This window comes from Pogona vitticeps, chromosome 1 (genome assembly GCF_051106095.1).
Source record: "Pogona vitticeps strain Pit_001003342236 chromosome 1, PviZW2.1, whole genome shotgun sequence".
Lineage (NCBI taxonomy): Eukaryota > Metazoa > Chordata > Lepidosauria > Squamata > Agamidae > Pogona > Pogona vitticeps.
This window is the reverse complement of record NC_135783.1, coordinates 249,652,497-249,667,486: the sequence shown is the minus strand read 5'-3', so window position 1 is coordinate 249,667,486 and position 14,990 is coordinate 249,652,497. Positions and strand designations below refer to the sequence as shown.

The 14,990-nt window shown below is 40.1% G+C and overlaps 1 protein-coding gene across 3 annotated transcripts; it reads left to right on the top strand.

Annotated features, from left to right (window-relative positions):
• The first annotated feature begins 697 nt into the window (after positions 1-697).
• On the top strand, positions 698-14,583 carry SIRT3 (sirtuin 3). 3 transcript variants are annotated; one of them, XM_020806989.3, is made up of 8 exons: positions 698-1,641; positions 2,506-2,689; positions 4,827-5,018; positions 7,926-8,158; positions 8,262-8,362; positions 8,905-9,066; positions 10,343-10,552; positions 13,090-14,583. In XM_020806989.3, exons 1-8 carry the CDS (start codon positions 1,566-1,568, stop codon positions 13,108-13,110), a joined length of 1,179 nt encoding a protein of 392 aa, XP_020662648.3. In that variant the 5' UTR covers positions 698-1,565; the 3' UTR covers positions 13,111-14,583. The 3 variants fall into 3 exon arrangements, with proteins under 3 accessions (XP_020662648.3, XP_020662646.3, XP_020662649.3); XM_020806987.3 differs by having other exon boundaries at positions 4,824-5,018; XM_020806990.3 differs by lacking the exon at positions 13,090-14,583 and having other exon boundaries at positions 4,824-5,018; positions 8,905-9,148; positions 10,343-10,551.
• The last annotated feature ends 407 nt before the right edge of the window (positions 14,584-14,990 follow it).

The window sequence follows — 14,990 nt, the reverse complement described above, 5'->3', positions numbered from 1 at the left end:
TTTGACATGCAGCTTCTATAGGGTAGTCCCAACCAGAAAATGAGTCCAAGAGCATGTGCCTGCCCAAATTTCCCACAGATGATATTGAGAAGTGTGTGATATTTGATACTGGAGAAAGCCACTGACAGCCCTATATTTTATACATTTGTTTAATCCCCTTCTAAAGTCATCCAGGTTGGGAGCTATCATTACATCTTGCAGTACTGGAAGAAGCACTTTACGAAAAAGCAGTTCGGAGATGAATTTCAAACTGCTGCCTAGGGAGGAGTTTGAAACCTCCCCCCAAACCATCTGCAGACTCCCTCTGGACTCACCCTAAGAAACAACACATGACACGAATAATGTCCATATAACTTTGGGGCTCTAATATATTCCTCTCTGAACAACCCAGAAGATTTTGGTGCAAAGCTTGATGAAGATGAATTATCATCAAAAGCTAGCTGCTAGGTATTTTTAGTGCTCCAATAAAGGTATCACCTGTTTTTGCATTTGAACAATATTTATGTGTTTCTAGTTGATAATCTAGAGGGCAAACCTTAAGTTTGTTTCTGGAATAGGGCTACAAATTAAATAAATAATTTGTGGTTTGAAGTGTGGAGGATTAAAAATATATATATACTACACACTTTTCTGCTATGTAGAGGTTGATGGGTAACATGGCTGTGAGGACTGAACTAGATGGTTTTCTGTCCCTCTTCATTTCTGTTTCTATGATTTCCAAAATCTGAACAGCAAATCTCAATCTCTAGACCCTGACAAAAGTCTTTTCCCCTCCTTTTATTTCTTTGTTGAATTTGGTGCCATGATGCTGCATTTTAATGACAGTAAAATCAAGTGTACCAGTTTTAATTCAGTATGTCAGAGAACAGTCTTCCACAGTCAATCAAATTTCAAATTTATAGTGTGGTTGATGAAGATGTAGAAGAGATCTTGATGCCTCTAGAAAAATGGCAACTGAAGTGATAGCAACAGGCTTTGTGAGCACAGACTTTTTCAAAGTGGCTTTTGAATGAAATACAATGCTTTGCTTCTTGGGCAGTCTCAGCATTGAAAGACCAAATGATACCTGATATAAAGCCATTGTGAATTCCCACTATCACAGAGCATATATTCAGTGGGTCCTGTGTTTTCTTTGCAGTACAGAGGAAGAAATTATACTCGGTTTGGAATTCTGTTGCATAAAAAGGTGTTTCATAGTAGCGTCTTTCATTTCCATCATCATTTTTCATCAGCTAAGCTATTACAAAGGGTAAACAATAACAACAGCAACAACAATATTGATTTTTTAAAAAGTATTAGCTAGTCACAGGTTCCTCTATTAGGAACATTACGGTAAAGAGTTTTTCAGCTGTTCATATTAACTCAAGATCACTGGAAGCAAACAGTGCCTTGCCCTATGCTTGAGCCTTCAGATCGCTAGCATAACAAACCAAAGGGGAAAGGACAGCCCTCTCCTCACCCGTGCTGGTGGAATCATTTATTTCTCACAGGGAAGCAGGCTGAGAAACGTTCTCCTGATTCTCTGTTTTTTTTTATATAGGACGAAGCAGTGACAGCAAAGAGGAATGAACTGCAAGTTACACTTCAGGATCTCGGCAGGAAGGCATGTACTTCGTGCCACAAGTTTTGATGGGTTAATGAGTAAGTGGCAGTATAATCTGAGAAAGAATGATTGATCTGAAAAGGCCACAAATTTTTTGGGGAAGTGTAAAGCATAGCATGGAGGAGTGTGAACTGGAATGTAAGATGTGACAAGTATTTGAAGAAAGTGATGTGTGTTTTGCATAATTATATAGGGCAGATAACAAAATCTACAAAGCAGCTTTGGTCAAATTAGTAATGGCTATTATTACTTTCTGTAGTTCATCAAAATCCTGGTGTTGGCCAGAGGTCTCTCTTGACCCCACTGACTGAGATTTTTGTGGCAGAAATTGAACCTAGTGTGTTCTGCATGTATAACCTACGCACCAAGTCATGCTTTCTCCCTTGTTAGCTATTTTAGACTTTGTATTGTTTTACATGAATGCCTATTCATATATTGTTGCTATGTGCCATCAAGTCAGAACTGATTTCTACCAACCTAATAGGGCTTTCAAGATCAAGGCGATATTTAAGGAGTAGTTTTACAGTTGCCACCCCCCAGTGAGTTTCCATGGCAAAGGAGAGATTGAAACTCAGTTCTCCTGAGTCCTAGTCCATCACTACATTCACTACACCACTCTAGGTACTTTTAGTATACCAAACCCAAAATTAATTGACAGAATGTAAACTCACGCTTTTGCCATATACTTCCCTTTCTGTTCCTGCATATTGTATAGATTGTGAATCTGTCTTTGAAGAGAGAGAAAAGTCTTTTCCTTGCCTAATATAGGTTGTGCACTTTATAATCATTTACATTCTGCCGGAAGTGCCAAGCTTATAAAACTTAAATTAACTATGAATGGTATTCCATTTCACTTGTTGCAAGCATCTCCATTTGAAAGTGATTGTTGTGCATTCTTTTAGGTTGGCGGCATGTCTCAATATGGGCCCGACAACATTGTTACAAGAGCTGTTCTGGTTCCATGCTATGCAGAAATCTGCTCCCAGTTTCATTAAGACCCATCTTGTGCCCTTCAAATGGAAACCTCTTGCTGCAAGGGATCCCAGAGAATGGCATGAAAAATGTGGCAAGCTTACTAAGTGTGAGGTATGACTTGATTTCCCCCCCGCCATATGTGTACATTTTTGTCTTAATTTAACAAATGTGGGCTTTTGTTTTATGCATGTAGTCCACTCATATGTATATATCTTCTCCCTCCTGATGGAAGGGCCATGCATATGGCCTTGAACTATCTGGAGAAGAGATTGGGCATCAGTGTAACAATGTGAATGTAAGAACTGTTTCATTGAATCAGATACTGTAGTCCTGGCCCGTGTTTTCTTTCCAGTGGCGGCTAACCATGTGCCACTGCAAACAAGGATTGCCTTTTGCTCTGCTAAGACATTACATGCCTCTTCAATTACTGTATTTCTCTCACCTACATTTGGAACTCCCTCCTATAGAAGGCCAGGCTGGCCCCATCTCTTCTGTCTTTCCACAAGCAGGTGAAGACCTTTCTCTTTAGGAAAGCTTTCCCTTAATGACTAACTGCCTGACTGTTTTTTTTTTTAAAATGAATTTTTGTACTTTATGGGTTTGAATGTCTTTTGGTATTTCTTTTGTTTATGGTTTTTTTTACTGTAGCATTTGTTTGATCCTTTAATACTGTGTACTCACTGCTGTTAGCTTTACATACTATCTTTTAATGATGTAAGCCACTTTAGGTCCTTATTTAAGGAGAAAGGCAGGGAAGCCAGCAAGCCAGATGCCACACCTCTTGCCTTTGCCTTAGATTGTACTGCCTGTTGTCATGCCAGAGAGAATGTTGAGAGCCACGAAATGGAACGATAACTTGATAAACTCTGTTATAGAAGAGGTTGTCATGTTAATCAGTGCGAGCATATCAGGCAAAAACATAAGAAAAATTAAAATTAAAATAAGACAAAAATGTGGCATCTTAAAGACTAACTGCTATAAAATATTAGCAGTTAGTCTTTAAGGTGCCACAACATGTTTGTCTTCTTATTTTTTTATTTTTCTTTTGTTTTTGCCTGACTTGATAGACTTAGTAGTTGCAGTGAATGTAAGAACTGTTTCATTGAATTGATTTCAGAGTCCCAGAACTTGGCCATCATGTACAAGTGTCAAAATCTAACTGGGTATTTAAACATGCTTAACAGGAATCATGGAAGTTGCTGCTGTTAATTGTGGCAGTTTAAAAAGGTGCCAAGTGCATGCTCAGGCAAGTGATTGATGTGTGACTGACATTTTGTCAATTGGCCTGAAATTTGTCTTGAGTGTCTGTAAATTATCCAATAGCATTTTGGGCATTTAGAAGCTCCCTCGTTTCATTTCCAAATGAAGTTTCCCCTCCCACTCACTGTACCCAAAATGGTTTGTTGTACAGGCTCTGTTATGAAACAAGAGTATATACAATTTGCCAACAACTCTTGCAGGACTTAGCTGTTGATGTGGAATTGTTTGAGCCTTTAAAAGAATGATAGCACAACTCTGTGGTTAGAAGTGTCACCCACCAATTTCTGTAAATCACAGGGCGAAGCTGTTTTGTAATGCTGATTTGTGTGTTCACCTGTTCTTGTTTTAATCATTCTGGAGAACAAGGATCAAATAGGGATATAGCAATACTAAAATAATGTGGGTGAGAAGGCTCCTGAGCCGAATAATCACCATCCACAAAAAAATCCATGGATGGATATTCTCATGCATAAATCATCTGTTTGGAATTCCTAGTATTCCCAATATGAATTGAGAAAAAATTCTCTTGGCTTCAACAATTCATTCTAGCAACTGACATTGTGTTAGGATGTCTGTGTTATCAATAAATGTTTTGTGTGTGGCCGTATTAATGAGATAGTTTTCACTGTTATTTTTAGATTTTTTTTTCTAACTTTATTGTCAGCAATCCCCTCCCCCAGTTGTAATGTATTTATATACAAACCTCTGAATACCTTTAGGCGTCTGATGAGGTGAGCTGTAACAAATTTGTGAGACCTAACTCCAGTTGTTAGTCCCAACTAGAGTTGCTAATTCAATAGGATTTATGTAATTGTTGATTTATCATTGAGCAGTTGATTCAGTGGGTCTGCTCTGGTTCAGCTGAACACCTGGATTTAGGCCTCAGTTCTTATAAGGACTTTTTTTTTGCTGCTTCCTGTGTTGAACTTCATAGCCCATTTAAATATGCCTCTTTGTGCCTATTGTGTGTTTATTGCATTTCCAGAAGGTTTCAGTGGGCAAAGACTTTTTCCCTATCCACTTCTTCAATGGAGTTCCTTGGCAGCAGGGGAAATAGTGGTGGAAAGGAAAAGCTCACCCTGAAGGATGTGATGGAATTAATTCAGAAGAAAGAATGCCAGCGAGTAGTGGTGATGGTTGGAGCAGGGCTCAGCACGCCCAGTGGAATCCCAGATTTCAGGTAATGCCTAGAGCTGCTATCAAAGTTCCTATCCTCTTGACTGTAGAAACCATACCACCCATCCCCTAGAGAAGTCTTCATCTGTAGAAGGTTCTTTTCACCAGCCATCACAATGCTTTCTTCACATGAGAAGCAGAGCAGAGGCAATTAATGCACAGCAGTTTTTAGAACTGCAGGGAGAGAGTATTACAGTACTCTCAGTTGTACATGTCCTGTTCCAACATGGCACCAGGCTAGGCTCTGTTCTCATATCCTTAAAGTTAAAATCAGATCCCTTGCTACGTCATAAAGGTCAATGTATTTTAAGAAATAACCACAGAAATTAAAAGTAGTTTTGGGCTACGTGACTGGTTTCCACAATATGTGCTACTATTGTTAAATTCTTAGAGAGTTGCCACCATCCAGATGACATAAACCTCAAAGCTGTACCAACACGATGAAGAATGAAAAAAAGGCTTTTTTTAAAAGGAAAAAAATCTCCAGAAGTTTGTTTTGCTTAATTCACAGGGCAAAGTTCAAATGGAGAAGTTTATTGATTAGGAAGCTATCAGTGTGTTAGGACTCATCCATAAACAAACACTCCTCCCCAATCCAGGACAAAAAATACTTTTAAAAAGAGTTTCGAGAAGTGCATCAGTGTTTTCCAGTGAGCTGGTATGAAAGACAGCCGATATCCAAAGGAGATTAGGAATGGATTGAAGCACAGATGAGAAGATTCCACATCTACCACACCTGCCTCAGGTGTGCTAAACTGGTTTCTATGCTTAAATGTATCTGTTACCTGCCCTGGACTTATGGGTGACTTTTAATAGTTACCAGTTAGATCCTTGTCCTCCCCAAGAATTGTCAGTGGCTCTTAATTTAATTAATTTAATTAATTTAATTAATTTAATTAATCTGATTGATCATCAACACAGTGGACCCGAAGCATTATAATTTCATTCCATCTTTTATCATTCTCCCCATTATATAAAGGTCTGTCTGCTGAGGTTACGTTCCATGCAGCTAAAGAAGGTGGCTACAATCCATAAAAACATATAATATACCAAATGAATCCTCGAAGGCTTTCACGGCCAGGATCTGATGGTTTTTGTGGGGTTTTTGGGCTCTTTGGCCGTGTTCTGAAGGTTGTTCTTGTCAGCTTCTTGCTGTTTAATGTGCAGAGTTCTCTGATTGAAGAAAAACACACACACTCTTCTTCTACAAAAAGACATGTGTACAAATATACAAAGCAGCGGACCTTTGGCGTGGCAGCAAAAATAGAGGCAAAGTACATAGAGGATAGTAGCATAGAGGAAAGCAGGAGATACATTCATGTTCACAATGTTCCCTTGTATACAGTTGAACTGATGCGTCTGTCCAATCACTTCAAGGGTTGCATCATCTTCCTTTACATGGGTGTTGCATCATGCCCAGATGTTGCATCATCTTCTTCTTAGTCACTGTGACTCAGCACTTACACAGGTGATCATCATGGCAGTTCATCAATACTACAGTCTGGACCTGTTCAGGCCTATAAAATTTACAATACTCTGACAGTTCTTCCTAATGTTTCACCAGTCTTTGTGGCCAGCATCTTCAGAGGACAGGAGTCAGAACTCTGCCTGTGCTCTGGTGGAGTTTGTTTGGATAGTTGAGTATTTATAGCTGTGGGATCAGCTTTTGTCCATCTCAGGAGATGGGTGATTATGGTGATCAGTGGTTTTTTGTTGTGGGTGTATTGTTGTTATAAAGGGAGAGAGATTATCTGTCACTTGGATTGATGGGTGTCATTAGTTGGTCTTTTGCGCAGTGATCCCTGGTCCTTGTGGCTGAGTAGAGTTTGTTGACCTTTTGCAGGCTGTATTTTTCAGTGTTGGGAGCCAGGCTTTGTTGAGTTTTAAACTTTTTTTTGAAGCTCTCCTGGGGTTTATGGATGACGCTAACAACACCCATCAATCACAGTGACAGATAATCCCTCTCCACCTTATCACAGCAATGCACCCACAACAACAACAACAAAAATGTTGATCACCATAATCACCCATCTGAAAAGGACAAAAGCTGATCTCACAGCTATAAATACTCAATTATCCAAACAAACTGCACCAAAGCACAGACAGAGTTCTGACTCCTGTCCTCTGAAGATGCTGGCCACAGAGACTGGCAAAATGTTAGGAAGAACAACCTTCAGAACGCGGCCAAAGAGCCTGAAAAACCCACAACAATCATACCAAATGGAGCTTGTATATCACAGGACCTGTGTTTTTGAATGGTTTCTTCAAGTGTTTTGAAATATTTTTGAATAATTCTTTTAAAAACTTCTTATTTCTTTTAAAGGGGAAGAAAAGTGGGGTTTTAGAATGACTGTTGACAAAAGCCCCAGTAAGACCCATGTTCATTTGATGTCAAGCAACACCAACTGTTACAGAGGATGAGGAAGAAATGCTCCATGTGGCTGAACCTTGTTTCTTAGTTGACTTAGCATAGTTGACCAAGTATAATTTACCTGCTCCCCATGTTTAATCGATCGCATTTTGCCTAGACACAAGCACTTTAACAACTAATCAGAATTCACTTGTGTTGTGTGAATTCATCTCCCTAGACTGTCTGATCAGCTACCATCTCGCCAATCTTTGATGGCAGCAGCACAGTTCTGCCTTCCCTTTCTATCATCCCTCAAAGCAGGAGTGCTTATTCCAGCTGGAGAGCTGAACTGGCTCCATGAATGTTCCTCAGGCCCACAACATGGCAGTGGGCAAGGCCACCTGCACTGTGGGTACGTGACCCTGGAGAGGCATGTCTAGACTCTGTTCACGCTCTTCTTATCGATTCCATTCCCACATATACACAGAGCAGGTACCTTGCGATTGCTTGGTTTACAATCTTACTCTGCTCCCCATTTTCCTTCCTCTCTTTTCTTTCCAGGACACCTGGGAGTGGTCTCTACAGTAACCTCCAGCAGTATAATATTCCATACCCAGAAGCCATCTTTGACATAAACTACTTCTTCCACAATCCTAAACCTTTCTTCATGTTAGCTAAGGAGCTGTACCCTGGCAATTACAGGCCCAACTATGCTCACTACTTCCTCCGCCTTCTGCTAGACAAAGGGCTCCTCCTGCGTTTGTATACACAGAACATTGATGGGCTGGAGAGAGGTAAGGTAGTACACTGCCCAGGAGAGTATTATCCACTGTGCTAACACTGGCTTCTGGGAAGAGTTTGGCCGAACTGAACCTGTTCTGTTTTTTTGCCTTCCAGTTGCTGGGATCCCTCCAGATAAACTAGTGGAGGCTCACGGCACATTCGCCACAGCGACATGTACGGTCTGTCGAAGGTCCTATCCTGGGGAGGACTTCAGGGTGAGTGACAACCTGAAGATACTTCAGAAATATCAGAAGCCTATTCCAAGAGGATATTAGGTTGTGCCTAGATCAAGATTCTACGTAGTTTAGTTGCACTGCAGCTTTGTATATACAGTCAATAGTATTTAAGGAATGCCAGGATGACTATGTGTCACCTCTAGTATTAGAGGCAGTATTTTCATTCATTCATTCATTCATTCATTCATTCATTCATTCATTCATTCATTCATTCATTCATTCATTCATTCATGCATTCATGCATTTATTTATTTATTTATTCCAGTATGTTTTTCTGTGTCAGTTGCCAGGGAACTGAAGACAGTGGGTATGTTGCTCCCATGTCCTGTTCTAGAGCTCCTCATAGGCAAGTGATTGGCCATTGTGTTAACAGAATGTTGGACCAGAAAGGCCTTCAATCTGACCCCGTGTAGTTCTTCTTATGTAAAGTGTCCCTTGTCATTTCAGGTAATATGTCAGATTGTGGCTAATATTGCATGGCATGGGCTGACCTTCTATTACTATGTGTGATTTTAATTTAGGGGGATGTGCTGGCTGACAAGATCCCCAAATGCCCCGTATGCACTGGAATCATCAAGCCGGACATTGTGTTCTTTGGGGAAGAACTCCCTCATCGCTTCTTCTTGCATGTGACAGATTTTCCCATGGCGGACCTGCTCTTCATCATCGGCACCTCCCTTGAGGTCTGGGCCATCACGAACACGGGAAGAGAAGGAGAGCGGGGTTTTTATGACAAAGAGGTTCAGGAACTCGAAAAAGAATAGAGTAAGCAGTGAGGTTCTAAAGGGAAAGAGAGGGTGGCGATTCAGAGATAAATGAGATGCAGCTTAGGACATGCATCAGGCGGCTTTATAAATAGCTTGAGGAACACAGATTGCTAAATCAGAACAGGCTTCTTAGTGTTTAGGACATTAAATGTAAGCAGCATCTGTAATGGTTGTTCTGGGTTTTTCGGGCTCTTTGGCTGTGTTCTGAAGGTTGTTCTTCCTGACGTTTCGCCAGTCTCTGTGGCCGGCATCTTCAGAGGACAGCAACCTGTACTCTGGACATCTGTAATATTTTGACAGAGAGGGAAAAGATGAATCTTTCAGTCACTTGGTGACAGGATAGAAATAAAGATGACAGATGACAGAGGGTCCAGCTAAGTACTGTGCACAGAACCAAGAATCTTGGCAATGCAAGCAGTATAAAGCCCAGGGTGCAGTGAGCTCTGGCTCCATCAACAACTGTGTCAGCTGAAGCCACCTGCATGTAGGTGAGATAGAAGTGGTGAATCAGCACATCTGACTCCCTAAATAAAAACTGCACAGCTCTCCTTGATTACTGCTGGAATTAGTTAAATGAGATGTGTAGCTGGCATAATGTGCATTTAAGAGCATGAGGTATGGGACAGAAAAGCCTGGATACAAATATTAGCTCAGCCATAATTCACTGGATGGCCTTTAAGCAAATCATTTTTCTCACCACCTCAGCTGCTACCCTATATTGCCTAGGGTTAAAACTGGGTGCTTGCCTTCCTGGCTTGATGGAAGGATGGCTGGAAATAATGTTATGCATGATATATTTTGAGCACTTAGACAGGAGTGGGCAACCTGTACTGCTCTGATGTTGACAGACTGCAGCTCCCATCAGACCTTGGAAACATTCGCAGTCAGGGAGGATGGAGGTTGCAGTTGAACACTAGCTTGATAGCTGCCCATTGCCTACAACCATCCTAAGTGTACACCTTCCTTTCTGTTGGCAGGCTGATTTGCAATACCCTATAACCCTCTTATTTTAAAAGTATTTGAATGGGCAATAAGGAGAAGTCTGAGGTAGGCCTCCGGTTTTAGTTAAGAATTTGAGGCCTTAGGATTGGTTTCTTGTCGAGAATGCTCAGTGTTTTGAGTGCCTTTGCGCCATGATGATTTTTATTTGGGGACAGACACAGCCTTTTTCTCTTGGTGTTTGGATTTCCAGGTGGAGCCCTTTGCCAGTCTTGCAGGCGCAGTCCGTTCCTCTATTCCACGTGTACTGATCAATCGGGATTTGGTGGGGCCATTTGCACATCAGCCAAAATACAATGATGTGGCTGAACTTGGAGATGTCATCGGTGGAGTGAAAAAAATGGTGGAACTGTTAGGCTGGGAGGCAGAATTGAAGGAGCTAATCAAGAAGGAAAAAGAAAAGGTAGCAAAGTGTGATTGGAAAACTTCCTCTCTTCACTTCTCTTGTAAAATCTCTAATAGGTATATAAGTACAAAAAAACAAAACTTTAGACCAAAACTTATATAAGAGAATGGGTGGCAAAATGTCAAATACATTTCAATATAAGAAAATGTAAAGTAATGAACACTGGGGCTAAAAAGCAAAACTTTATTTATCAGCAGATGGGTTCTGCGCTGTTCATGACAGATCAGGAAAGAGATCTTGGTGTGCTGGTGGACAGCTTGATGAAAGTATCAACCCAGTGTGTGGCGGCAGTGAAGAAGGCCAATTCCATGATAGATATCATTAAAAAGGGGGTTGAAAATAAAACAGGCAACATTATAATGCCATTGTACAAATGCTGGTAAGGCCGCACCTGGAGTATTGTGTACAGTTCTGGTTGCCGCACCTCAAAAAAGGCATAGTAAAACTGGAAAAGGTGCAGAAGAGAGTGACTGAAATGATGACTGGGCTGGGGCACCTCCCTGATGAGGAAAGGCTACAGCGTTTGGAGCTCTTTAGTCTAGAGAAAAGGTGGCTGAGGGGGGACATAACTGAGACATATAAAATTATGCAGGGAATGGATAAAGTGGATAGAGGGAACCTCTTACGCAATACCAGACCAGGGGACATCCATTCCAATTGAGTGTTGGGAGGGTGAGAACAAACAAAAGAAAACATTTCTTTACCCAGTAGGTTGTTAGTCTGTGGAACTCCTTGCCACATGATGGCATCTGGCCAAGATGCCTTTCAAAGTGAATTGGACAGATTCCCAGAGGAAAAATCCATTGCAGGTTACAAGCCATGATGGGAATGTATAATCTCCAGGTTTAAAAGGAATGTACCTCCGCATGCCAGATGCACGGGAGGGGTATCAGGAGACAGGCATCTAGTTGTCTTGTGTGCTCCCAGAGGCATCTGGTGGGGCCACAGTGAGATACAGGAAGCTGGACTAGATGGGCCCTTGGCCTGATCCAGCTTATGTTCTTATATAATTCATTAATCTGTAAACACTTTGATCTTAGACATTTCCAATTGTGCACTTTCTCTCCTAGATAAATCCATGAACAGGACTTTGGAATTCACCTATTGATGTGATTGTTTCCTAGTTGGATGTTCCCATGTGTCACTTTATTTTGATAGAACAATAGCTCAGATTATGTTAGGGCTGTGAATCCAGTAATGCACCGATAGCTGCAAATTACTATGATGCTTCATTTGAAAAATCCTATGCTCCATTTTTAGATCCAGAAATACTACAGTAGATTATTTTGTTTAAAATATTAAGTAATTTAAAATTAAAAGTGAAAAGGGTACAATGAGGCATTATGCTTACATCCAGTTATTAGTCTCAAGAAAGGTAAATCCAATGGCTGAAATCCTGTTCATAGCTTAAGTGATATCGTAACTTTCCATTCATTCCTCCCCATTAAATGAAGTGACCCTCCTATGATTCCTGGCAGCATGCACTCACACTAGTTTGGTACATGTGCACTCCAAGAATCACACCGGGACACTTTGTTTACCAGGGTGAATGGAGAGTAAGTTATGATTTAGCTTACGTTATGAACAGGATTTCAACCGGTGATTCAGTGTGCAAAAGTGGTAAGTTCACACTTGTGTAAGTTTATTGATTTGGTGGATCTGTGCCAGTTGGATCTATCAATTGGACTTTGATTCAATGCTAAAATACTTCATCTGCATGGACAGCGATCTCTCCTATAAAAAGACATATGGGCTTCCTCCCCCACCCCAAATAAATGGAAGTAATATGGGGACACACAGGAACAAGGTAGGCCAGATACAATACAGAAGGTTGTATTTAACAAATGAGCAGGTAAGTTCCCCATAATTGCCTTATTTATTCAGCAGTTTTCCTTGGAGAAATACTTGTGTTGAAAAGCCAAAGGACATTATAATGTAGACAGTGGTAGCACCAAAGTTTTTCAATAGATGAGCATCACTTATGGAAATCATTAACAGCATTTGAGAAACTGAGGGAGAGATTGCACCAAGAAATGTTCAGGCAGTTACATTCTCTCTGCTTCCTTCTCTTTTTGGCCACCATGATGTGTGGCAAGGGTGAGTAAGGAAGAAAGATATCATGTGGGCTACTGGATAGCGTAATGGGCTAGGATTCAAGAGGCATGGGTTCAAGTCCACACTTAGTCATGGAAACCCATTGGGGTGTTGAACCAGTAAAACCACTCTTTAAACATCGCACTTACCTTGGAAGCCCTGTTAGGATTGCTATACTGTAATCTGTTCTTACTTGACTGCACATTACAGGGATGAGTGAACCATTTTTACTAATTTCATTTAGCAATCAGTCTAAATTATGCTAGAATCTGTGTTTGTATGCTGTCAATTCAACAGTGACACATTGTGATTGAAGTTTAAATGCTACATCATCTTTATGTTGTTGCTTTGCTTTTTGGCCTATGCCATTTCAGCAGTTGAACTGTTAAGACTTTGAAACAAGCTTCATAAATAAGCAGGGTTTTTCTTTTCTTTTCTAGTTTGACAGAAAAGACAAATAGGAAATCTGGCCTCTGTCTGCTGAATTCAATGTTTAAATCATGGAGAAATAGGTTTCATCCTAGCCAAAGGTGACAGCAATAAGACCTGACATTTGTAAGAAATGATGCTCCCCACTTTGATAGAACTTAATACATCAGAAGAATTCCTTGAAGAGCCATCTGAGTTACATTTGATCATCCAAATATCCAAGAAGGACTTGTACTAAAAATGTATGGTGATCAAATGTTAGGTTGTGAAGTGGTTTAAAAAATATTATGGATCCTGGATGCGAAGAGGATGTTAAACATACATGTTATCTCCTGCTATAGGTTGCTTGGTAGGTTTTTTATCTCCCATTTCTATTTTCAATTTGAATTCCTTGGGTGCTTTATAAAGCATCACAGATATTTCATCAGAGATACTGATTTCCCAATATACTGTCCATCAGTAAAAGGATGTGAATGAGATGAAATGGCAATTATCATTTGCCTCAAAATGATGGAAACCTAGCTGTTCAGTCCGATCTAGCTGTTGTGAAGATCAATCTGCAAGCAAGATTCTCAGAGGAATATGGCATATGTTAATTTGCAGCATATTGTTTATGTAACATGGGATGACAAGGTGTACATCAGCATTTCTAATAAGAAACTACTACACAACATATGTTGTTTTAGCTGCTATTTGAATTTGAAAGAACATTCATCCTGCAACAATAGCTATTAATCAAAATAAAATCACTTTGACAATGTTTTCAGTTCCTCTTATTTACAAAATATTCCAATATTTAAAGTGTAAACTTACATTTTTACCTTTGTTGCACTATATATAATCCCACAAATAATACTCCCATGTAATACGGTAATATCTGTGAAGTTTTGGTGGACACTCTGAACACTAAGCCACCTTGAGTACTGCCACCTGGGAGGAATGTGGCATACAACAAATAAATAAAACATTAGCGAATGACAGCCTTTTATCTGCTCACTATTCCTTTAGCAGACATTCTACTTACATTTCAGAACATCTTTCCATACATAGCTTTACATTGGGACATAGAAGGGAGCTTCTGTGTTGTTAGAAGGGGGTAATTTGTAAAGAAGTACCCTATTTTGGAAACTGAAACCTGCTAAGCTGTTATTGCTACATTATAAATATTAAACCATTGCTATATCATATTGTGGTGATCACCCTGCTTTGGCTCATGTAGGAGGATATTTGCATGCACCAACAGGAGTTGTTGGGAGGCGGAGCCAGAGAAACTAGAAGGGAGGGGTGAAGCAGAGAAGAAGAATCAGTTTGAGTCAGAGATGCGAGTCTGAAGTCAAAAAGTTAGTCTGTGGGAGTTAGAGAGTGTGGTATAGTGAAGAGTTAAGGGAGGAAGTTAAGAGAGTTAAGAGTGAAACAAGTTATTACTAAATTACTGAATACTTTAAAGTCTGTGAAGAACCTGTTTAAGTAAACTGTAACCAATAAACCTATTTTGTTCAACTTTACACTCAGCATGGACCTCAATCTTTCTAATTGAATATTGTTGACAGAGGTCAACTGGTGGCAGCGTAAAGAAGGGAATATATACTGGGCCTCAAGCTAGTGAAATAATCTGGGAACACGCCACACGTATTAATTACTGTGATTCTTATACAAAGCATCATTGACAGATACAATGTAAGAAACACTGAGACACCATTGATACTTACCCTTATGCAGCACTAGTGTGATGTATTCCAGTCAGTTATATCCTAAATAGCACTGGTTACCTCTTTAGAGGAGAGACTGCAGAATAGACTGACTCTAGCCTCCTGTTCTCTTTCCTAAATAATATCTAGAATTTCTGCATGCAAGTGTCACGGCATGAAAGAAACAATTTTGAAGTAATAAACTGATTTCAGAGATATGAAAC

Excerpts from the sequence above, each read along its gene's own strand:
- SIRT3 (XM_020806987.3), top strand. The coding sequence starts at position 1,566 with ATGAACTGCAAGTTACACTTCAGGATCTCGGCAGGAAGGCATGTACTT. Across the intron at positions 2,690-4,823 it reads GCAAGCTTACTAAGTGTGAG|AAGGTTTCAGTGGGCAAAGA; the intron begins GTATGACTTGAT and ends TTGCATTTCCAG. Across the intron at positions 8,159-8,261 it reads CATTGATGGGCTGGAGAGAG|TTGCTGGGATCCCTCCAGAT; the intron begins GTAAGGTAGTAC and ends TTTGCCTTCCAG.